General features: G+C 40.9%; 1 protein-coding gene across 1 annotated transcript in view; it reads right to left on the reverse strand.

Moving 5' to 3' along the window:
• The window catches only part of CEP162 (centrosomal protein 162), a 450,005-nt gene that overhangs the window by 96,988 nt on the left and 327,984 nt on the right, over positions 1 to 25,033 (reverse strand). The window contains exons 20-22 of the mRNA XM_053710490.1: positions 9,233 to 9,396; positions 9,001 to 9,105; positions 5,925 to 6,152 (exon numbers count right to left, since the gene is read on the reverse strand). Coding sequence (XP_053566465.1) covers positions 5,925 to 6,152; positions 9,001 to 9,105; positions 9,233 to 9,396 — 497 coding nt within the window. The remainder of the gene's footprint in view (positions 1 to 5,924; positions 6,153 to 9,000; positions 9,106 to 9,232; positions 9,397 to 25,033) is intronic.

A 25,033-nucleotide genomic window follows, 5' to 3' on the forward strand; every position in this document is an offset into this window, starting at 1 on the left:
GCTCTCACATCATCAGCGCGCTCTGTCCTTAACCCAGAGCTATCACGCTTGCCTCTTAATTCTGGCAATTTAGATAATACTTCTGTCATAACAGTAGCCATGTCTTGCAAAGTGATTTGTAAGGGCCTCCCTGATGTACTTGGCGCCACAAAATCACGCACCTCCTGAGCGGGAGGCGAAGGTACTGACACGTGAGGAGAGTTAGTCGGCATAACTTCCCCCTCGTTGTCTGGTGATAATTTCTTTGCATGTAAAGACTGACTTTTATTTAAAGTTACATCAATGCATTTAGTACACAACCTTCTATGGGGCTCCACATTGGCCTTCATACATAGTGAACAAACAGATTCATCTGTGTCAGACATGTTTAAACAGACTAGCAATGAGACTAGCAAGCTTGGAAAATACTTTTCAAATAAATTTACAAGCAATATAAAAAACGCTACTGTGCCTTTAAGAAGCACAAAAAGCTGTCACAGTTGAAATAACAATGAACCAAATTAGTTATAGCAACAAAATTTTCACAGTAAATGTATTAAGTTAGCAAAGGATTGCACCCACCAGCAAATGGATGATTAACCCCTTAATACCCAAAAACGGATAACAATTTAATAATTAACGTTTTTATCACAGTCAAACACACTGTCACAGGTCTGCTGTGACTGATTACCTCCCTCAAAATGAATTTTGAAGACCCCTGAGCTCTCTAGAGACGTCCTGGATCATGGAGGATGAAGTAGGAAGATTGTGACTGAATTTTTACTGCGCAAAAAAGTGCTAAAATAGGCCCCTCCCACTCATATTACAACAGTGGGGAAGCTCAGTTAACTGTTTCTATGCAGAAACAAAAGTTAGCCATGTGGTAAAAATCATGCCCCAATAAGTTTTATCACCAAGTACCTCACAAAAAACGATTAACATGCCAGTAAACGTTTTGAACATACATTTTAAAAGTTATGAAGTGTTATTAATAAGCCTGCTACCAGTCGCTTTTACTGCAGTTAAGGCTCACACATTACTTCAGTATTAACAGTATTTTCTGAGTCAAATTCCATTCCCTAGAAAAATACTTCAGTGTACACACACTCCTCAGCCTAATACCAGTCGCTACCACTGCATTTAAGGCTGAACTTACATTACATTGGTATCAGCAGTAATTTCTCAGTCAATTCCATTGCTTAGAAAAATAATTTACTGCACATACCTCGTTTGCAGGGGGGCCCTGCATGCTATTCCCCTTTTCTGAAGTTACCTCACTCCTCAGAATGTGCGAGAACAGCCAGTGGATCTTAGTTACGTCTGCTAAGATCATAGAAAACGCAGGCAGATTCTTCTTCTAATGCTGCCTGAGAAACAAACAGCACACTCCGGTGCCATTTAAAATAACAAACTTTTGATTGAAGAAATAAACTAAGTTTAAAAACACCACAGACCTCTCACAACGACCTATCTTTAGTTAGGTTGCAAGAGAATGACTGGATATGACATGTGAGGGGAGGAGCTATATAGCAGCTCTGCTTGGGTGATCCTCTTGCAACTTCCTGTTGGGGAAGAGATATAATCCCATAAGTAATGGATGACCCGTGGACTGACTACACTTAACAAGAGAAATGAGAGTATTTCTTCTGATAGGCCTATCTTTAGTTTGGGGCCTATCGCATACCCCACTTTTATTTATTGCATTCAAAGTGTATATTTTTTAATTGTTGACACCCCAAGGTATTGTATATGGTGTGCTTTGATGCCTTTGAAGCAACCGTTTTAGCCCAAAAAATTGGAGAAAGTGTATGGTGGTAATTTTTCAATTTTCATTTTTACAGACACATTGCTTTTTGACTATGATTTAGGAGAGATTGTTGTAAGTTATTGCAAAAGAATACTTCAGGTTGTTTTCTGCAAGGCACCCTGAGTACACCTATGCCCCCCATGCATAGGTTTGCCAGGATTTTGGGAAGGTTATGTTACAATTTTATGACTTGTGATTTTAGTTATTAAAAATGAGAGTATTTCTTCTGATAGGCCTATCTTTAGTTTGGGGCCTATCACATACCCCACTTTTATTTATTGCATTCAAAGTGTATATATTTTAAATGTTGACACCCCAAGGTATTGTATATGGTGTGCTTTGATGCCTTTGAAGCAACCGTTTTAGCCCAAAAAATTGGAGAAAGTGTATGGTGGTAATTTTTCAATTTTCATTTTTACAGACACATTGCTTTTTGACTATGATTTAGGAGAGACTGTTGTAAGTTATTACAAAAACATACTTCAGGTTGTTTTCTGCAAGGCACCCTGAGAACACCTATGTCCCCCATGCATAGGTTTGACAGGGGTTTTGGTTAAAAAAAAACCAGGCCCAATTTTAGAAAAAAATAGAGTAGTGAAATATAAAAATCTGGCACAGTAAAAGTAAAAAAAACAAAAAAACATCTAACTGTAAACATAACCAAAAAAAAAAAAAATATATATATATATAACAGCAAATTTATATATTTTTTTAAAAATTGACCATTGTATGGTACCGCTTGAAGCAGTCCCCAATGCAGAGTGCAGGCTGTCCAGGGCAATCAGGGCAGTGATATATGGTGTCCCTTCTCTTCCCCCTCTTGGTACAGACTCTGCATTTTTTTTGTGGTTTCTGCTTTGCGGCAGTAGGGGGGATTTTAAAAATAAAATGGGTAGCCCCAACTCTGCTCTCTCCCATCACCGCCCGGGGAGCAGCTGCATCATGGTACAAAATCCCCGTAATAATCTGGAGCTGAAACTGTAAAAAAGTCTTTTTAACTCTGGGGTTTGCTTTTTTGAACAACAAAAAAGCGTTGTGGGTTGCAATCTGCATTAGGTAAATTGCAACCTTTTTGTACCAGGCCCTTGTCTTCTGCATAATTAGGTAGGGCTGCAGCAGCTGATCAGCCAGATCAACCCCACCCATATGCCGGTTATAAGACTTGATGCACACTGGCTTCCTTATGATCTCAGCTCTGCCACGTACAGAAACCGCCACCGTCCTCTCTGTGTGGATGGTGGTAAGAAGGTATACATCCTTCTTGTCTCTGTACTTAAGTGGCAACAGCAGAGCTGAGGTCTCCCCACTTCGTAGCCGGGTGCGTACAAGCTGTCCTGGGAAACCTGCGTGGTTCTTTTTAATTGTACCACAAGCTACTGTATCAAAGCAATACAGTAGCTTGAACAAAAGGACACTTGTATAAAAATTGTCTAAGTACAAGTGATACCCTTTGTTCATTAGGGGTAATATCAGGTCCCAGACAATCTTGCCAGTGGTTCCCATATGTTCCTGGCAACCTGGAGGGTCAAGGTGGCTATCCTTTCCCTCATACACCCGGAAGGCCTGAGTATACCCAGTCTCGCTGTCACAGAGCTTATACGCCTTTACCCCATATCTGGAGCGCTTGGAAGGAATAAACTGCTTGAATCCCAGCCTTCCCTTATACTTCATTAGGGATTCATCAACGCATATATTCCTTCCAGGTGTATAAGCCTCTGCAAACCTGGCAGAAAAGTGGGTTATCAGGGGGCGGATTTTATACAGCCTGTCAAATTGGGGATGCTCCCTAGGGGGGCACAGGCTGTTGTCGCTGAAGAGCATGAAATGCAGAATCATTTCATACCTCTTCCTCGACATAATCTGGGAGAAAATGGGGGTAGAGCAGATGAGGCTAGTACTCCAGTAGGAGCGAATGGAGGGTTTCTTTATGATGCCCATCAGAATGGTCAATGCCCAGAATTTTTTGAATTCTGGCACATTGATGGGGGCCCATTGCTGCTTTGCCAAATATGTTCCAGGCTTTGCAGCACGGAACTGATGGGCATATAAATTAGTTTGGGCGACAATGTTCCCCAATACATCATCGCCCAGAAACACTTCCAGAAACTGCTGGGGGCTAAAATCTGCCACATCTATATTTATGCCAGCATTTGCTGTGAAGGGTGGGATATCTGGCCTCTGGAGATGAGGTGTTACCCACTCTTCAGCAGCAATGGCAGCAACATGCCTCCTTCTGGCAGGGGGGCTGGCAGGGGGGGTAGCAGGGGGGCTGGCAGGGGGGCTAGCAGCCACAGATACATCACTATCAGTTGAGACTGCATCTAGTGATGTATCTGAGCATATGGCAGGGTCAAAATTGGGGTCTGAGTCAGACATAGAGGCATCTGACTCTGACGCAAGGATGGCATACGCCTCCTCAGCACTATATATTTTCTGTGACATTTTTGTATCTGTCACAGAAAAAATGTACTAAATTTTTTTTAATTAAATTAATTAACTAAATTAATTAACTAAATAAACTAGCAAAAAAGTACTGCTATGCTACTGCCAGTGATTTATAGCGATCACTGGCAAGCTAGGGGATAATGGCTCTGAAAATTAAATTAAATTAACTAAATGGTTCTGAAAAGAGCCTCTGGATTTTTAAAAAATTACAACTACAAAATGATGAGGCAGGCTAGGGACACCCCCAGAGGCCCCATGATGCACTGGGCATCGCCATCTTGGATGCCTAGTGAAGGGGGAGGGGGGGGGGCTATTTAGGGCTTCTTTTTTTTTTTAATTTTATTTTATAACTAACTAAGTGCCTCGACCAACCGAGGCACTTAGCACACAAGCAGAGCATCGGAAGCGTGTCCGATCGCTTCCGATGCTCTGAAACACTGCCGGGCTCCACGTGGAGCGAAACCGGAAGTGATCACTCGTGGGGGAGTGATCAATCCGGTCCCGGCACTCGAGAGCAGTATTGCAGGATGCCTAGACATCAAGGCAAGCCTGCAATACTGTTAGAGCAGCTGGAAGTGATTTCGATCGCTTCCAGTGCTCTGTTTAACCAACGACGTATGCCATACGTCCTCGGTCGTTAAGTGCTTTTTTTTTGAGGACGTATGGCATACGTCGTCGGTCGTTAAGGGGTTAACGCATGCTCACCAAAGATGCTCCATCCCTTCAAGGTGAGTACTCTCTCAGTCCACCTATTACAGCCATTGATCTGAAAATAGAACACAAACTATTGTTTGGCACATGTTGTGGAGCGGTAGTATGTGACAGAACTACTTTTCGGATCAGTGGCTGTAATAGGTGAACTGAGAGCCGGTAAAGTACTCACCTTGAAGGGATGGAGCATCTTTGGTGAGCAAGCGTTAAAAGGATAAGCTTTAAAAGAGTGGCAGTAGCTGCAATTAGAAGGAAGTCAAACCTTACCTGCTTCTATGATAAAGGCTATGGTAACCTTGAAGAGGTATTTTGTTGTTGGCTGTTCTCCTCTCTATGTGCACGCCTGAAATATCCTGGTACTAACGCATTACTTGAAAGATCATAACCGGCTTCTCTGTGTGTTTCACTACTACTAACTTTTCGCAAGCCAGTAAAGGGATACATATCTGGGAGCGTGCTTTTGCACTTATGCGCTCCTATTATGTGCTCCTATTGATTCCTAGGTATTTGTGGACTTTTGCCACTGAAAGAAATTTCAAGGACACTCTGTCGTATGTATGTTTGTGTATATGTTTAATATGTTTTACTATTTTGGTGTATTAAAGTATGCTTAGCAGACAAATTAAGCCTTTTTTGTACTCTAGGTCTCTTGGTCACTCTTTAGCAGTATTTTGTTAATTGCTATTTTCTTTTTTACTTTTTGTCTATAATTATAAGTGACTATCAGCACATTGTTACATATTTACTAACAGCCTGAGTAATAGTATGAGCTAATCTTTATATTTTACATGAAATAAAAGCACACATATTTACATTGTGTAACTAGTATACCAACCTTCTGTGGATTTTAAGATGCGTTTGTGTCTATTATTTATAGAACAAAATAGATAAATGGCAATTATTGAAGCAATTTATTATTGTCAAAATTGGATAAAAGAAAAAGGTAATTTATAATCTTTACTATTTTTTTTAAGCAAGTTACCTTGATTTTTTGAAATTGCTGTTCCATAGTACGTAGACTTCTTTTAGCTTCTTCATCTTTATTTTCCAAATCGGTTTCTAATTTGTTTATTCTTCTTTCTAAAAATGCAACTGTATTGCCTTTGGCTGAACTTTTAGCATCTGTTTCAGGAACTGTTGCAGCTGCATATATTAACGCAGGTATGGAATTTGGGTGCCTTCGTTTTAGAATCCCCTCCATTTCTTTAACCTGTTTAGTACACAGATAATGTGATTATACTGTACTCTTGCTTATTAATGATGATTATCAAAACTTTTATAATTGATAAAACACTACAGAGAAATGCAGCTTAAAGAGAAAGTCTAGTAAAAATTAAACTTTCATGATTCAGGTAGGGAATGCAATTTTACACAACTTTCCAATTTATTTTTATAATCAAATTTGCTTTGTTCTCTTGGTATTCTTTGTTGAGAGCTAAACCTGGGTAGGCTCATATGCAAATTGCTAAGCCCTTTGAAGGCCGCCTCTTATTTCAGTGCATTTTGACAGTTTTTTACAGCTAGACAGCGCTAGTTCATGTGGGCCATATAGCTAACATTGTGCTCACTTCCAAGGAATTATTTATGAGTCAGTACTGATTGGCTAAAATGCAAGTCAATCATAAGAACTGAAATAAGGGGGTAGTCTGCAGAGGCTTAAATACAAGGTTATCACAGAGGTAAAAAAATATTAATTTAACAGTGTTGGTTATGCAAAACTGGAGACTGGGTAATAAAAGGGATTATCTATATTTTTAAACAATAAAAGTTCTGGAGTAGACTGTCCCTTTAAATTAGTCAAAGAGAATGGTAGAAAAAAACATTCTGAAATCCACAAAATGCTATGAACAAATGAAGGGCTAAATAGACATGTTATATACATGCTATGTTATATGTTATATCAACCAAATGAGTCAAACATCAAAACCTGGTGCCTTTTGGTTAGCTAATTATGACTAATCTTATCTTTGAAATGATAACTTGCATGCATAAGGAATATTGCTGGCTTTCCTTAAACAGATAATTGCCATGTGCTATTGTAAATTAAGTGCAGATTCCAATAAGGTAGGAAAATGTAGCCCTGCTAAATTCCCATCTGCGCCTACATAGCATCATTTCTGTTGAGGCAGCCAGTAGTTGAACAAGTTCTCTCTGGACCTTGCAGGTCTCTGAAAACAGAATTTATGTTTACCTGATAAATTACTTTCTCCAACGGTGTGTCCGGTCCACGGCGTCATCCTTACTTGTGGGATATTCTCTTCCCCAACAGGAAATGGCAAAGAGCCCAGCAAAGCTGGTCACATGATCCCTCCTAGGCTCCGCCTTCCCCAGCCATTCGACCGACGTAAAGGAGGAATATTTGCATAGGAGAAATCATATGATACCGTGGTGACTGTAGTTAAAGAAAATAAATCATCAGACCTGATTAAAAAACCAGGGCGGGCCGTGGACCGGACACACCGTTGGAGAAAGTAATTTATCAGGTAAACATAAATTCTGTTTTCTCCAACATAGGTGTGTCCGGTCCACGGCGTCATCCTTACTTGTGGGAACCAATACCAAAGCTTTAGGACACGGATGATGGGAGGGAGCAAATCAGGTCACCTAGATGGAAGGCACCACGGTTTGCAAAACCTTTCTCCCAAAAATAGCCTCAGAAGAAGCAAAAGTATCAAATTTGCTAAAATCATTTTCCTCTTACAAACAGAAATCTTCATCTCTTTTCTGTTTCAGAGTAAATAGTACATACCAGCACTATTTTAAAATAACAAACTCTTGATTGAAGAATAAAAACTACATTTAAACACCAAAAAACTCTAAGCCATCTCCGTGGAGATGTTGCCTGTACAACGGCAAAGAGAATGACTGGGGAAGGCGGAGCCTAGGAGGGATCATGTGACCAGCTTTGCTGGGCTCTTTGCCATTTCCTGTTGGGGAAGAGAATATCCCACAAGTAAGGATGACGCCGTGGACCGGACACACCTATGTTGGAGAAATATCTATTAGTCAAAGGAATCTGGAAGTTGAAGTTATTCTGTGTTTCCAAAAAATAATAACATTCAGTTTCCAAGATAATTCAGTAGCCAAAGCTAAAACAGCTTCAAAGAATGATTTTTCTATGGACTGCTCTATCCATCTGTACAGATAGGCAATCCTATGTACACAAAGCACAATGGTAAAACTCCATAAAGTAAAAAATGCTGAAAGATGTGGCTGACAAAACAAATGGATAAAACTAAAATTAGTATTGCATGGAGCTTTTGGTGAGCCCCTGCATAAATTTCATCCTGGAGAAAACCTACGATCAAATTAAAAAAACCCCCACAATGGAGCTTACCCAGGAAACCTCTCTAAAGAAAATGGGGCATATTTATCAAGCTCCGTATAGAGCTTGATGCCCTGTGTTTCCGGAGAGCCTTCAGAAGAGAAGTTATGTTATCTAAAGACCGCTGCTCCATAACCTGTCCGCCTGCTCTGAGACGGCGGACAGAAATCGCCAGAAATTAACCCGATCAAGTTGATTGACACCCCCTGCTAATCTGCTGGGGGCGGCATTGCACAGAGCAGTTCACCAGAACTGCTGGTGCAATGATAAAGGGCGAGAGCGTATGCTATCGGTATTTATCGTTGTGCAGCGGACATGATCCGCAATATCGGATCATGTCCGCTCGCACATTAATAAATAGGCCACAATATATTTTACAGATTGTATTTAATGTTTGGACCATTTCCTTGTTTGTAACAGGTTTGGAAATCTGCTCTAAATAACCACTGACAAAATCAAAGCCACCAACGCCAGGATGTAAAATTATGTGATGAGCCAATTACATTATGAAGAACAAGAAATTATTCATAGACAAGAACTTGAAAAAAGTGGATAACGTTTTACAATAAAATGTAATAATATATTTTTAAAATAATCAATTGCATGTTCTTTTAAGCAATTAGTCAGTATAGACTACAGTGAAACTAGATTTCTGTTTACTGAAAAACAACTACTGCTATTTTAACAGTGAAAGAAAGCGGATTGTTTTCTGTGAGAAGTGCTAAAATCTCACCTGGCGTTCAAGGTCTTGAATCCTTTTGGCCTCTGAAGATTTCTCTTTAAGGCGTTTTTGTTGTTGTGCAGACTGATTTCCTGCTTCATTCTTAAGCTTTTCAAACTAGAAAAACAGAACACACAAAACTGCAGGATATGTTTTTGTATAATAAGTTTATACTAATACTAATATAGTATATTGTTTTCTGTAAAAGAGAAGTATGCCATACAAATGGAATACAATGCTATACCTGTGTCTTTAGGCTCTCAATTTGATCATAAGCATCTCTAAGTCTCTTAGCATCTTTGTCTAAGAGTTCTTGGTTCTCTGCAAACCACTGGAGTCTTTTATTCAACTGACTGATTTCCTGTTTATAGGTTTCTTCCATAATCTTCATCTCATAAGATTTCTCACCTACATAAATACACAGATTTAATAAAATATTATTTGACCTTAAAACATGCTGCCAGTTCTTAGGTTACTTGCCCTTTTGTTTTTTTAACCCTTAAAGTAGCCTTTACCAGGGATCACCAACTTCCAGGTGCCAATTCCCAATGTCAGCTATAACATTGTGTCTTGTAAATTGTCTACTCCCCCTGTATGACTGGATAATGTGTGAGGAAATAGGCAGCTCCAAGGCATACAGGTTGCAGCAACTAAGCATACCTTGGAGCACTGGCCCTATTCAAAGTTTAACCCCCTCTGCTGTCTCTGTTGATCACTTGAACATGAAAAGCATCATGAAAATGTAAGATTTCTGATTACTACATTATGGGAATAGTTCCCAGGTGTAAAAACAAACAAACAAATAAAGCCCTAGAATACACCCTTTAAAGGGACATTAAAATAAGTTCGTGCAAAATGATAGAACACTGTTTTAAAAAGTGTGTGCATAAAATAAAAAACAGAATTTATGCTTACCTGATAAATTTCTTTCTCTTGTGATGTATCGAGTCCACGGATTCATCCATACTTGTGGGATATTCTCCTTCCCTACAGGAAGTGGCAGAGAGAGCACCCACAGCAGAGCTGTCTATATAGCTCCTCCCTTAGCTCCACCCCCCAGTCATTCGACCGAAGGCTAGGAAGAAACTATAGGGTGCAGTGGTGACTGAAGTTTTTTAAATAAAAATATACTACCTGTCTTAAATAGACAGGGTGGGCCGTGGACTCGATACATCACAAGAGAAAGAAATTTATCAGGTAAGCATAAATTCTGTTTTCTCTTGTAAGATGTATCGAGTCCACGGATTCATCCATACTTGTGGGATACCAATACCAAAGCTTTAGGACATGGATGATGGGAGGGACAAGACAGGTTCCTTAAACCAGTGATTTGCAACCTTTTTTCTGCCGTGGCACACTTTTTTACATTAAAAAATCCTGTGGCACACCACCATCCCAAAATTTTACAAAATCACACATTGTAGCCTAATACAGGATATATATATATATATATATATATATATATATATATATATATATATATATATATATATATATATATATATATATATATATACACACACACACACACTGTACTTTGCTGTCATGCCATGCCTCCTACAAACTATACATGACATATTGACATTCATTCACAAACAATCGTAATGATTGTCTGTGAATGAATGTTAATGTCATGGTTGTAAATTATGCCTGATGAGCCTGTCACATACCTCCCAATATTTCAAAATTTGAAAGAGGGACACCCCTGCACTGTTGTCAGTCTGCCGCGGCACACCTGAGGATCTCTCACGGCACACTAGTGTGCCACGGCACACTGGTTGAAAAACACTGCCTTAAACGAAAGGCACCACTGCTTGTAGAACCTTTCTCCCAAAAATAGCCTCCGAAGAAGCAAAAGAATCGAAAGTAAAATTTGGAAAAAGTATGAAGCGAAGACCAAGTCGCCGCCTTACAAATCTGTTCAACAGAAGCCTCATTTTTAAAAGCCCATGTAGAAGCCACTGCTCTAGTAGAATGAGCAGTAATTCTTTCAGGAGGCTGCTGGCCAGCAGTCTCATAAGCCATACGGATGATGCTTTGCAGCCAAAAAGAAAGAGAGGTAGCTGTAGCTTTTTGACCTCTCCGCTTACCAGAATAGACAAAAAACAATGAAGATGTTTGACGGAAATCTTTGGTTGCTTGTAAGTAGAACTTTAAAGCACGAACCACATCAAGATTGTGCAACAGACGTTCCTTCTTTGAAGAAGGATTAGGACACAGCGAAGGAACAACAATTTCCTGATTGATATTCCTACTAGAAACAACTTTAGGAAGGAATCTAGGTTTGGTACGTAAAACCACCTTATCTGCATGGAAAACAAGATAGGGTGAGTCACACTGTAAAGCAGATAACTCAGAAACTCTTCGAGTTGAAGAGATAGCTACTAAAAACAAAACTTTCCAAGATAGAAGCTTAATATCTATGGAATGCATAGGTTCAAACGGAACCCCTTGAAGAACTTTAAGAACCAAGTTTAGGCTCCATGGCGGAGCAACAGGTTTGAATACAGGCTTGATCCTGACCAAGGCTTGACTAAATGCTTGAACGACTGGACCATCTGCCAGACGTTTGTGTAAAAGAATAGACAAAGCAGATATTTGTCCCTTTAAGCAACTAGCTGATAATCCCTTCTCCAATCCTTCTTGGAGAAAAGTCAAAATTCTAGGAATCCTAATCTTACTCCATGTGTAACCCTTGGATTCACACCAACAAAGATATATGCGCCAAACCTTATGATAGATTTTCCTGGTGACAGGCTTTCTAGCTTGAATCAGGGTATCTGAATAGTCTCCATTTTGAAAGATGGTACTCTGAGGAATTTGTTTAGAATTTTGAGATCCAAGATTGGTCTGAAAGTTCCCTCTTTTTTGGGAACCACAAACAGGTTGGAGTAAAAACCTAGCCCTTGTTCCGCTCTTGGAACTAGGCAAATCACTCCCATGGTATGTAGGTCTTCTACACAGCGTAAGAACGCCTCTCTCTTTGTCTGGTTTGCAGACAATTGAGAAAACATAATTTATGTAAGAACTTACCTGATAAATTCATTTCTTTCATATTAGCAAGAGTCCATGAGCTAGTGACGTATGGGATATACATTCCTACCAGGAGGGGCAAAGTTTCCCAAACCTTAAAATGCCTATAAATACACCCCTCACCACACCCACAATTCAGTTTAACGAATAGCCAAGAAGTGGGGTGATAAGAAAAAAGTGCGAAAGCATATAAAATAAGGAATTGGAATAATTGTGCTTTATACAAAAAAATCATAACCACCACAAAAAAAGGGCGGGCCTCATGGACTCTTGCTAATATGAAAGAAATGAATTTATCAGGTAAGTTCTTACATAAATTATGTTTTCTTTCATGTAATTAGCAAGAGTCCATGAGCTAGTGACGTATGGGATAATGACTACCCAAGATGTGGATCTTTCCACACAAGAGTCACTAGAGAGGGAGGGATAAAATAAAGACAGCCAATTCCTGCTGAAAATAATCCACACCCAAAATAAAGTTTAATGAAAAACATAAGCAGAAGATTCAAACTGAAACCGCTGCCTGAAGTACTTTTCTACCAAAAACTGCTTCAGAAGAAGAAAATACAACAAAATGGTAGAATTTGGTAAAAGTATGCAAAGAGGACCAAGTTGCCGCTTTGCAAATCTGATCAACCGAAGCTTCATTCCTAAACGCCCAGGAAGTAGAAACTGACCTAGTAGAATGAGCTGTAATCCTATGAGGCGGAGTCTTACCCGACTCAACATAGGCAAGATGAATTAAAGATTTCAACCAAGATGCCAAAGAAATGGCAGAAGTTTTCTGGCCTTTCTAAAACCGGAAAAGATAACAAATAAACTAGAAGTCTTTCGGAAAGACTTAGTAGCTTCAACATAATATTTCAAAGCTCTAATAACATCCAAAGAATGCAACGATTTCTCCTTAGAATTCTTAGGATTAGGACATAATGAAGGAACCACAATGTCTCTACTAATGTTGTTGGAATTCACAACTTAGGTAAAAATTCAAAAGAAGTTCGCAACACCGCCTTATCCTGATGAAAAATCAGAAAAGGAGACTCACAAGAAAGAGCAGATAATTCAGAAACTCTTCTGGCAGAAGAGATGGCCAAAAGGAACAAAACTTTCCAAGAAAGTAATTTAATATCCAATGAATGCATAGGTTCAAATGGAGGAGCTTGAAGAGCCCCCAGAACCAAATTCAAACTCCAAGGAGGAGAAATTGACTTAATGACAGGTTTTATACGAACCAAAGCTTGTACAAAACAATGAATATCAGGAAGAATAGCAATCTTTCTGTGAAAAAGAACAGAAAGAGCAGAGATTTGACCTTTCAAGGAACTTGCGGACAAACCCTTATCTAAACCATCCTGAAGAAACTGAAATATTCTCGGTATTCTAAAAGAATGCCAAGAAAAATGATGAGAAAGACACCAAGAAATATAAGTCTTCCAGACTCTATAATATATTTCTCTGGATACAGATTTACGAGCCTGTAACATAGTATTAATCACAGAGTCAGAGAAACCTCTTTGACCAAGAATCAAGCGTTCAATCTCCATACCTTTAAATTTAAGGATTTCAGATCCTGATGGAAAAAAGGACCTTGAGACAAAAGGTCTGGTCTTAACGGAAGAGTATACGGTTGGCAAGAGGCCATCCGGACAAGATCCGCATACCAAAACCTGTGAGGCCATGCCGGAGCTACCAGCAGAACAAACGAGCATTCCTTCAGAATCTTGGAGATTACTCTTGGAAGAAGAACTAGAGGCGGAAAGATATAGGCAGGATGATACTTCCAAGGAAGTGATAATGCATCCACTGCCTCCGCCTGAGGATCCCGGGATCTGGACAGATACCTGGGAAGTTTCTTGTTTAGATGAGAAGCCATCAGATCTATTTCTGGAAGTTCCCACATTTGAACAATCTGAAGAAATACCTCTGGGTGAAGAGACCATTCGCCCGGATGCAACGTTTGGCGACTGAGATAATCCGCTTTCCAATTGTCCATACCTGGGATATGAACCGCAGAGATTAGACAGGAGCTGGATTCCGCCCAAACCAAAATTCGAGATACTTCTTTCATAGCCAGAGGACTGTGAGTCCCTCCTTGATGATTGATGTATGCCACAGTTGTGACATTGTCTATCTGAAAACAAATGAACAACTCTCTCTTCAGAAGAGGCCAAGACTGAAGAGCTCTGAAAATTGCACGGAGTTCCAAAATATTGATCGGAAATCTCACCTCCTGAGATTCCCAAACCCCTTGTGCCGTCAGATACCCCCACACAGCTCCCCAACCTGTAAGACTTGCATCTGTTGAGATTATAGTCCAGGTCGGAAGAACAAAGAAGCCCCCTGAACTAAACGATGGTGATCTGTCCACCATGTCAGAGAGTGTCGTAAAATCGGTTTAAAGATATTAATTGAGATATCTTTGAGTAATCCCTGCACCATTGGTTCAGCATACAGAGCTGAAGAGGTCGCATGTGAAAACGAGCAAAGGAGATCGCATCTGATGCGGCAGTCCTAAGACCCAACATTTCCATGCATAAGGCTACCAAAGGGAATGATTGTGACTGAAGGTTTTGACAAGCTGATATCAATGTTAAACTTCTCTTGTCTGACAAGGACAGAGTCATAGACACTGAATTTATCTAGAAACCTAAAAAGGTTACCCTTGTCTGAGGAATCAATGAACTGATTGGTAAATTGATCCTCCAACCATGAACTTGAAGAAACAACACAAGTCGATTCGTATGAGATTCTTCGAAAATGAGAAGACTGAGCAAGTACCAAGATATCGTCCAAATAAGGAAATACCAAAACCCTATTCTCTGATTACAGAAAGAAGGGCACCGAGAACCTTTGAAAAAAATTCTTGGAACTGAGGCTAGGCCAAACGGTAGAGCCACAAAACTGGTAATGCTTGTCTAAAAACAGAATTTATGTTTACCTGATAAATTACTTTCTCCAACGGTGTGTCCGGTCCACGGCGTCATCCTTACTTGTGGGATATTCTCTTCCCCAACAGGAAATGGCAAAGAGCCCAGCAAAGCTGGTCACATGATCCCTCCTAGGCTCCGCCTACCCCAGTCATTCGACCGACGTTAAGGAGGAATATTTGCATAGGAGAAACCATATGGTACCGTGGTGACTGTAGTTAAAGAAAATAAATTATCAGACCTGATTAAAAAAACCAGGGCGGGCCGTGGACCGGACACACCGTTGGAGAAAGTAATTTATCAGGTAAACATAAATTCTGTTTTCTCCAACATAGGTGTGTCCGGTCCACGGCGTCATCCTTACTTGTGGGAACCAATACCAAAGCTTTAGGACACGGATGAAGGGAGGGAGCAAATCAGGTCACCTAAATGGAAGGCACCACGGCTTGCAAAACCTTTCTCCCAAAAATAGCCTCAGAAGAAGCAAAAGTATCAAACTTGTAAAATTTGGTAAAAGTGTGCAGTGAAGACCAAGTCGCTGCCCTACATATCTGATCAACAGAAGCCTCGTTCTTGAAGGCCCATGTGGAAGCCACAGCCCCAGTGGAATGAGCTGTGATTCTTTCGGGAGGCTGCCGTCCGGCAGTCTCGTAAGCCAATCTGATGATGCTTTTAATCCAAAAAGAGAGAGAGGTAGAAGTTGCTTTTTGACCTCTCCTTTTACCGGAATAAACAACAAACAAGGAAGATGTTTGTCTAAAATCCTTTGTAGCATCTAAATAGAATTTTAGAGCGCGAACAACATCCAAATTGTGCAACAAACGTTCCTTCTTTGAAACTGGTTTCGGACACAGAGAAGGTACGATAATCTCCTGGTTAATGTTTTTGTTAGAAACAACTTTTGGAAGAAAACCAGGTTTAGTACGTAAAACCACCTTATCTGCGTGGAACACCAGATAAGGAGGAGAACACTGCAGAGCAGATAATTCTGAAACTCTTCTAGCAGAAGAAATTGCAACTAAAAACAAAACTTTCCAAGATAATAACTTAATATCAACGGAATGTAAGGGTTCAAACGGAACCCCCTGAAGAACTGAAAGAACTAAATTGAGACTCCAAGGAGGAGTCAAAGGTTTGTAAACAGGCTTAATTCTAACCAGAGCCTGAACAAAGGCTTGAACATCTGGCACAGCAGCCAGCTTTTTGTGAAGTAACACCGACAAGGCAGAAATCTGTCCCTTCAGGGAACTTGCAGATAATCCTTTTTCCAATCCTTCTTGAAGGAAGGATAGAATCCTAGGAATCTTAACCTTGTCCCAAGGGAATCCTTTAGATTCACACCAACAGATATATTTTTTCCAAATTTTGTGGTAAATCTTTCTAGTTACAGGCTTTCTGGCCTGAACAAGAGTATCGATAACAGAATCTGAGAACCCTCGCTTCGATAAAATCAAGCGTTCAATCTCCAAGCAGTCAGCTGGAGTGAAACCAGATTCGGATGTTCGAACGGACCCTGAACAAGAAGGTCTCGTCTCAAAGGTAGCTTCCAAGGTGGAGCCGATGACATATTCACCAGATCTGCATACCAAGTCCTGCGTGGCCACGCAGGAGCTATCAAGATCACCGACGCCCTCTCCTGATTGATCCTGGCTACCAGCCTGGGGATGAGAGGAAACGGCGGGAACACATAAGCTAGTTTGAAGGTCCAAGGTGCTACTAGTGCATCCACTAGAGCCGCCTTGGGATCCCTGGATCTGGACCCGTAGCAAGGAACTTTGAAGTTCTGACGAGAGGCCATCAGATCCATGTCTGGAATGCCCCACAGCTGAGTGACTTGGGCAAAGATTTCCGGATGGAGTTCCCACTCCCCCGGATGCAATGTCTGACGACTCAGAAAATCCGCTTCCCAATTTTCCACTCCTGGGATGTGGATAGCAGACAGGTGGCAGGAGTGAGACTCCGCCCATAGAATGATTTTGGTCACTTCTTCCATCGCTAGGGAACTCCTTGTTCCCCCCTGATGGTTGATGTACGCAACAGTTGTCATGTTGTCTGATTGAAACCGTCTGAACTTGGCCCTCGCTAGCTGAGGCCAAGCCTTGAGAGCATTGAATATCGCTCTCAGTTCCAGAATATTTATCGGTAGAAGAGATTCTTCCCGAGACCAAAGACCCTGAGCTTTCAGGGATCCCCAGACCGCGCCCCAGCCCATCAGACTGGCGTCGGTCGTGACAATGACCCACTCTGGTCTGCGGAATGTCATCCCTTGTGACAGGTTGTCCAGGGACAGCCACCAACGGAGTGAGTCTCTGGTCCTCTGATTTACTTGTATCTTCGGAGACAAGTCTGTATAGTCCCCATTCCACTGACTGAGCATGCACAGTTGTAATGGTCTTAGATGAATGCGCGCAAAAGGAACTATGTCCATTGCCGCTACCATCAACCCGATCACTTCCATGCACTGAGCTATGGAAGGAAGAGGAACGGAATGAAGTATCCGACAAGAGTCTAGAAGTTTTGTTTTTCTGGCCTCTGTCAGAAAAATCCTCATTTCTAAGGAGTCTATTATTGTTCCCAAGAAGGGAACCCTTGTTGACGGAGATAGAGAACTCTTTTCCACGTTCACTTTCCATCCGTGAGATCTGAGAAAGGCCAGGACAATGTCCGTGTGAGCCTTTGCTTGAGGAAGGGACGACGCTTGAATCAGAATGTCGTCCAAGTAAGGTACTACAGCAATGCCCCTTGGTCTTAGCACAGCTAGAAGGGACCCTAGTACCTTTGTGAAAATCCTTGGAGCAGTGGCTAATCCGAAAGGAAGCGCCACGAACTGGTAATGTTTGTCCAGGAATGCGAACCTTAGGAACCGATGATGTTCCTTGTGGATAGGAATATGTAGATATGCATCCTTTAAATCCACCGTGGTCATGAATTGACCTTCCTGGATGGAAGGAAGAATAGTTCGAATGGTTTCCATCTTGAACGATGGAACCTTGAGAAACTTGTTTAAGATCTTGAGATCTAAGATTGGTCTGAACGTTCCCTCTTTTTTGGGAACTATGAACAGATTGGAGTAGAACCCCATCCCTTGTTCTCTTAATGGAACAGGATGAATCACTCCCATTTTTAACAGGTCTTCTACACAATGTAAGAATGCCTGTCTTTTTATGTGGTCTGAAGACAACTGAGACCTGTGGAACCTCCCCCTTGGGGGAAGTCCCTTGAATTCCAGAAGATAACCTTGGGAGACTATTTCTAGCGCCCAAGGATCCAGAACATCTCTTGCCCAAGCCTGAGCGAAGAGAGAGAGTCTGCCCCCCACCAGATCCGGTCCCGGATCGGGGGCCAACATTTCATGCTGTCTTGGTAGCAGTGGCAGGTTTCTTGGCCTGCTTTCCCTTGTTCCAGCCTTGCATTGGTCTCCAAGCTGGCTTGGCTTGAGAAGTATTACCCTCTTGCTTAGAGGACGTAGCACCTTGGGCTGGTCCGTTTCTACGAAAGGGACGAAAATTAGGTTTATTTTTTGCCTTGAAAGGCCGATCCTGAGGAAGGGCGTGGCCCTTACCCCCAGTGATATCAGAGATAATCTCTTTCAAGTCAGGGCCAAACAGCGTTTTCCCCTTGAAAGGAATGTTAAGTAGCTTGTTCTTGGAAGACGCATCAGCCGACCAAGATTTCAACCAAAGCGCTCTGCGCGCCACAATAGCAAACCCAGAATTCTTAGCCGCTAACCTAGCCAATTGCAAAGTGGCGTCTAGGGTGAAAGAATTAGCCAATTTGAGAGCATTGATTCTGTCCATAATCTCCTCAAAAGGAGGAGAATCACTATCGACCGCCTTTATCAGCTCATCGAACCAGAAACATGCGGCTGTAGCGACAGGGACAATGCATGAAATTGGTTGTAGAAGGTAACCTTGCTGAACAAACATCTTTTTAAGCAAACCTTCTAATTTTTTATCCATAGGATCTTTGAAAGCACAACTATCCTCTATGGGTATAGTGGTGCGTTTGTTTAAAGTGGAAACCGCTCCCTCGACCTTGGGGACTGTCTGCCATAAGTCCTTTCTGGGGTCGACCATAGGAAACAATTTTTTAAATATGGGGGGAGGGACGAAAGGAATACCGGGCCTTTCCCATTCTTTATTAACAATGTCCGCCACCCGCTCGGGTATAGGAAAAGCTTCTGGGAGCCCCGGCACCTCTAGGAACTTGTCCATTTTACATAGTTTCTCTGGGATGACCAACTTGTCACAATCATCCAGAGTGGATAATACCTCCTTAAGCAGAATGCGGAGATGTTCCAACTTAAATTTAAATGCAATCACATCAGGTTCAGCTTGTTGAGAAATGTTCCCTGAATCAGTAATTTCTCCCTCAGACAAAACCTCCCTGGCCCCATCAGACTGGGTTAGGGGCCCTTCAGAAATATTATTATCAGCGTCGTCATGCTCTTCAGTATCTAAAACAGAGCAGAGCAGTCGCGCTTACGCTGATAAGTGTTCATTTTGGCTAAAATGTTTTTGACAGAATTATCCATTACAGCCGTTAATTGTTGCATAGTAAGGAGTATTGGCGCGCTAGATGTACTAGGGGCCTCCTGAGTGGGCAAGACTCGTGTAGACGAAGGAGGGAATGATGCAGTACCATGCTTACTCCCCTCACTTGAGGAATCATCTTGGGCATCATTGTCATTGTCACATAAATCACATTTATTTAAATGAATAGGAATTCTGGCTTCCCCACATTCAGAACACAGTCTATCTGGTAGTTCAGACATGTTAAACAGGCATAAACTTGATAACAAAGTACAAAAAACGTTTTAAAATAAAACCGTTACTGTCACTTTAAATTTTAAACTGAACACACTTTATTACTGCAAAAACATGAAGGAATTGTTCAAAATTCACCAAATTTTCACCACAGTGTCTTAAAGCCTTAAAAGTATTGCACACCAAATTTGGAAGCTTTAACCCTTAAAATAACGGAACCGGAGCCGTTTTGAACTTTAACCCCTTTACAGTCCCTGGTATCTGCTTTGCTGAGACCCAACCAAGCCCAAAGGGGAATACGATACCAAATGACGCCTTCAGAAAGTCTTTTCTAAGTATCAGAGCTCCTCTCACATGCGACTGCATGCCATGCCTCTCAAAAACAAGTGCGCAACACCGGCGCGAGAATGAGGCTCTGCTTATGCTTTGGGAAAGCCCCTAAAGAATAAGGTGTCTAAAACAGTGCCTGCCGATATTATTATATCAAAATACCCAGATAAAATGATTCCTCAAGGCTAAATATGTGTTAATAATGAATCGATTTAGCCCAGAAAAAGTCTACAGTCTTAATAAGCCCTTGTGAAGCCCTTATTTACGATCGTAATAAACATGGCTTACCGGATCCCATAGGGAAAATGACAGCTTCCAGCATTACATCGTCTTGTTAGAATGTGTCATACCTCAAGCAGCAAGAGACTGCTCACTGTTCCCCCAACTGAAGTTAATTGCTCTCAACAGTCCTGTGTGGAACAGCCATGGATTTTAGTGACGGTTGCTAAAATCATTTTCCTCATACAAACAGAAATCTTCATCTCTTTTCTGTTTCTGAGTAAATAGTACATACCAGCACTATTTCAAAATAACAAACTCTTGATTGAATAATAAAAACTACAGTTAAACACTAAAAAACTCTAAGCCATCTCCGTGGAGATGTTGCCTGTACAACGGCAAAGAGAATGACTGGGGTAGGCGGAGCCTAGGAGGGATCATGTGACCAGCTTTGCTGGGCTCTTTGCCATTTCCTGTTGGGGAAGAGAATATCCCACAAGTAAGGATGACGCCGTGGACCGGACACACCTATGTTGGAGAAAAGAGAATCTCAGACACTAAAAATGATCTGGATGAATCGGAATATGCAGATACACATCCTGTAAATCTATTGTAGACATATAATGCCCTTGCTAAACAAAAGGCAGGATAGTCCTACAGTAACCATCTTGAATGTTGGTATCCTAACATAACGATTCAATAATGATAGATCCGGAACTGGTCTGAAGGAATTGACCTTCTTTGGTACAATGAAGAGATAAAATAAAACCCCAGCCCCTGTTCCAGAACTGGAACTGGCATAAATACTCCAGCCAACTCTAGATCTGAAACACATTTCAGAAATGCTGAGCCTTTGCTGTGTTAACTGGGACACGGGAAAGAAAAGAATCTCTTAGCAGGAGGCCTTAACTTGAAGCCAATTCTGTACCTTTCTGAAACAATGTTTCTGAAACCAGAGATTAAGAACGGAATTGATCCAAATTTCTTTGAAGAAAACGTAATCTGCCCCATACCAGCTGAGCTGGAATAAGGGCCGCACCTTCATAGGTATTTAGGAGCTGGCTATAGGTTTCTATAAGGCTTGGATATATTCCAAACTGGAAATAGTTTCTAAACTGATACCGCTCCTGAGGATGAAGGATCAGGCTTTTGTTCCTTGTTGTGAGGAAAGGAACGAAAATGATTATTTACCCTGGAAAGAAAGGGAAAGCAAAGTTGACTTAGAAGACATGTCAGCATTCCAAGTTTAATCCATAAAGCTTTTCTAGCTAAAATAGCTAGAGACATATACCTGACATCAACTCTAATGATATCAAAAGATGGTATCACCAATAAAATTATTAGCATGTTATAGAATAATAATAATGCTATAAAATTATGATCTGTTACTTGTTGCGCTAAAGCTTCTAACCAAAAAGTTGAAGCTGCAGCAACATCCGCTAAAAATATAGCAGGTCTAAGAAGATTACCTGAACATAAGTAAGCTTTTCTTAGAAAGGATTCAATTTTCCTATCTAAAGGATCCTTAAATGAAGTACTATCTGCCGTAGGAATAGTAGTACATTAGCAGGAGTAGAGACAGCCCCATAACCTTAGGAATTTTTGTCCCAAAAAACTCTAATCTGTCAGATGGCACAGGATATAATTTGCTTAAACGTCTAGAAGGAGTAAATAAATTACCCAAATTATTCCATTCCCTGGAAATTACTTCAGAAATAGCATCAGGGAGATAAAACACTTCTGGAATAACTACAGGAGATTTAAAAACCTTATTTAAACGTTTACATTTAGTATCAAGAGGACCAGAATCCTCTATTTCTAATGCAAATAACACTTCTTTAAGTAAAGAACGAATAAATTCCATCTTGAACAAATACAAAGATTTATCAGCATCAACCTCTGTGACAGAAACCTCTGAACCATAAGAACCATTATCAGTATCAGAATGATGATGTTCATTTAAAAATTCATCTGAAAAAAGAGAAGTTTTAAAAGACTTTTATGTATACTAGAAGGAGAAATAACAGACATAGCCTTCTTAATGGATTTAAAAAATAAAATCTCTTATGTTATCAGGAACACTCTGAAAATTAGATGTTGACGGAACAGCAACAGGTAATGTAACAGTACTAAAGGAAATTTTATCTGCATTAATAAGTTTGACATGACATGCAATACAAATAACAGCTGGAGAAACAGATACCAAAAGTTTATAGCAGATACACTTAGCTTGGTAGCTCCAAACTGTGCAGTGATTTTCCTGAAGTATCTTCTGACTCAGATGCAACGTGGAACATCTTGCAATATGTAAAAGAAAAAAACAACATATAAAGCAAAATTGATCAAATTCCTTAAATGACAGTTTCAGGAATGGGAAAAAATGCCAGTGAACAAGCTTCTAGCAACCAGAAGCAATAAATAATGAGACTTAAATAATGTGGAGACAAAAATGACGCCCATATTTTTTAGCGCCAAAAAAGACGCCCACATTATTTGGCGCCTAAATGCTTTTGGCGCCAAAAATGACGCCACATCCGGAACGCCGACATTTTTGACGCAAAAAAAACGTCAAAAAATGACGCAACTTCCGGCGACACGTATGACGCCGGAAACAGAAAAAAAATTTTGCGCCAAAAATGACGCAATAAAATGAAGCATTTTCTGCCCCCGCGAGCCTAACAGCCCACAGGGAAAAAGTCAAATTTTTTAAGGTAAGAAAAAAATGATTGAAACAAATGCATTTATCCCAAATATGAAACTGACTGTCTGAAAAATAAGGAATGTTGAACATTCTGAGTCAAGGCAAATAAATGTTTGAATACATATATTTAGAACTTTATAAATAAAGTGCCCAACCATAGCTTAGAGTGTCACAGAAAATAAGATTTACTTACCCCAGGACACTCATCTACATGTTTGTAGAAAGCCAAACCAGTACTGAAACGAGAATCAGCAGAGGTAATGGTATATATAAGAGTATATCGTCGATCTGAAAAGGGAGGTAAGAGATGAATCTCTACGACCGATAACAGAGAACCTATGAAATAGACCCCGTAGAAGGAGATCACTGCATTCAAATAGGCAATACTCTCCTCACATCCCTCTGACATTCACTGCACGCTGAGAGGAAAACCGGGCTCCAACTTGCTGCGGAGCGCATATCAACGTAGAATCTAGCACAAACTTACTTCACCACCTCCATCGGAGGCAAAGTTTGTAAAACTGAATTGTGGGTGTGGTGAGGGGTGTATTTATAGGCATTTTAAGGTTTGGGAAACTTTGCCCCTCCTGGTAGGAATGTATATCCCATACGTCACTAGCTCATGGACTCTTGCTAATTACATGAAAGAAATGTGAAATCTCTCCCGGGGGGGGGGGGGGGGGGGAGTCTTTGAAGTCCAGAAGATATCCTTGGGACACAATTTCTAAAGCCCAGGAATCGTGAACATCTCTTGCCCAAGCCTGAGCAAAGAGAGAGAGTCTGCCCCCTACTAGATCCGGTCCCGGATCGGGGGCTACCCCTTCATGCTGTCTTAGAGGCAGCAGCAGGCTTCTTGGCCTGTTTACCTTTGTTCCAAGCCTGGTTAGGTATCCAGACTTACTTGGATTGGACAGAATTCCCCTCTTGTGCTGCAGGGGAAGCTGAAGCGGGACCACCCTTGAAGTTCCGAAAGGAACGAAAGTTATTTTGTTTGGTCCTCATCTTATTTGTTTTATCCTGAGGGAGGGCATGGCCTTTCCCTCCAGTGATGTCTGAAATAATTTCTTTCAGTGCAGGCTCGAATAGGGTCTGTCCTTTGAAAGGGATGTTCAACAATTTAGATTTTGATGACACATCAGCAGACCAGGACTTAAGCCATAACGCCCTGCGTGCTAAAATGGCAAAACCTGAATTCTTTGCCGCTAATTTAGCCATTTGGAAAGCGGCATCTGTAATGAAAGAATTAGCCAACTTAAGGGCCTTAATTCTATCCATAATATTCTCTAATGGAGTCTCTTCTAGAGCCTCAAACCAGAAAGCAGCTGCAGTAGTTACAGGAACAATGCATGCAATAGGTTGGAGAAGAAAATCTTGATGAACAAAAATTTTCTTTAGGAGACCCTCTAATTTTTTATCCATAGGATCTTTGAAAGCACAACTGTCTTCAATAGGTATAGTTGTACGCTTAGCAATAGTAGAAATAGCTCCCTCCACCTTAGGAACAGTCTGCCACAAGTCCTGTATGGTGTCAGATATGGGAAACATTTTCTTAAAAACAGGAGGGGGAGCGAACGGAATACCTGGTCTATCCCACTCCTTAGTAACAATAGTCACAATCCTCTTAGGGACTGGAAAAACATCAGTGTAAACAGGAACCTATAAGTATCTGTCCATTTTACACAATTTCTCTGGGACCACTATAGGGTCACAATCGTCTAGAGTAGCTAATACCTCCTTGAGCAATAAGCGGAGGTGTTCAAGCTTAAATTTAAAGGCCGTCATATCAGAATCTGTCTGAGGGAGCGTCTTTCCTGAATCAGAAATCTCTCCCTCAGATAACAAATCCCTTACCCCTACTTCAGAACATTGTGAGGGTATATTGGATACGGCTACTAAAGCGTCAGACGGCTCAGCATTTGTTCTTAACCCAGAGCTGACACGCTTTCCTTGTAAACCAGGAGAAAACCTCTGTGAGGGTTTTATTCAGAACTGTGGCCATGTCTTGTAAAGTAAATGAATTAGATGGACTAGAGGTACTTGGCGTCACTTGTGCGGGCGTTACTGGTTGT

This window comes from Bombina bombina, chromosome 4, assembly GCF_027579735.1.
Source record: "Bombina bombina isolate aBomBom1 chromosome 4, aBomBom1.pri, whole genome shotgun sequence".
Taxonomy (NCBI): domain Eukaryota; kingdom Metazoa; phylum Chordata; class Amphibia; order Anura; family Bombinatoridae; genus Bombina; species Bombina bombina.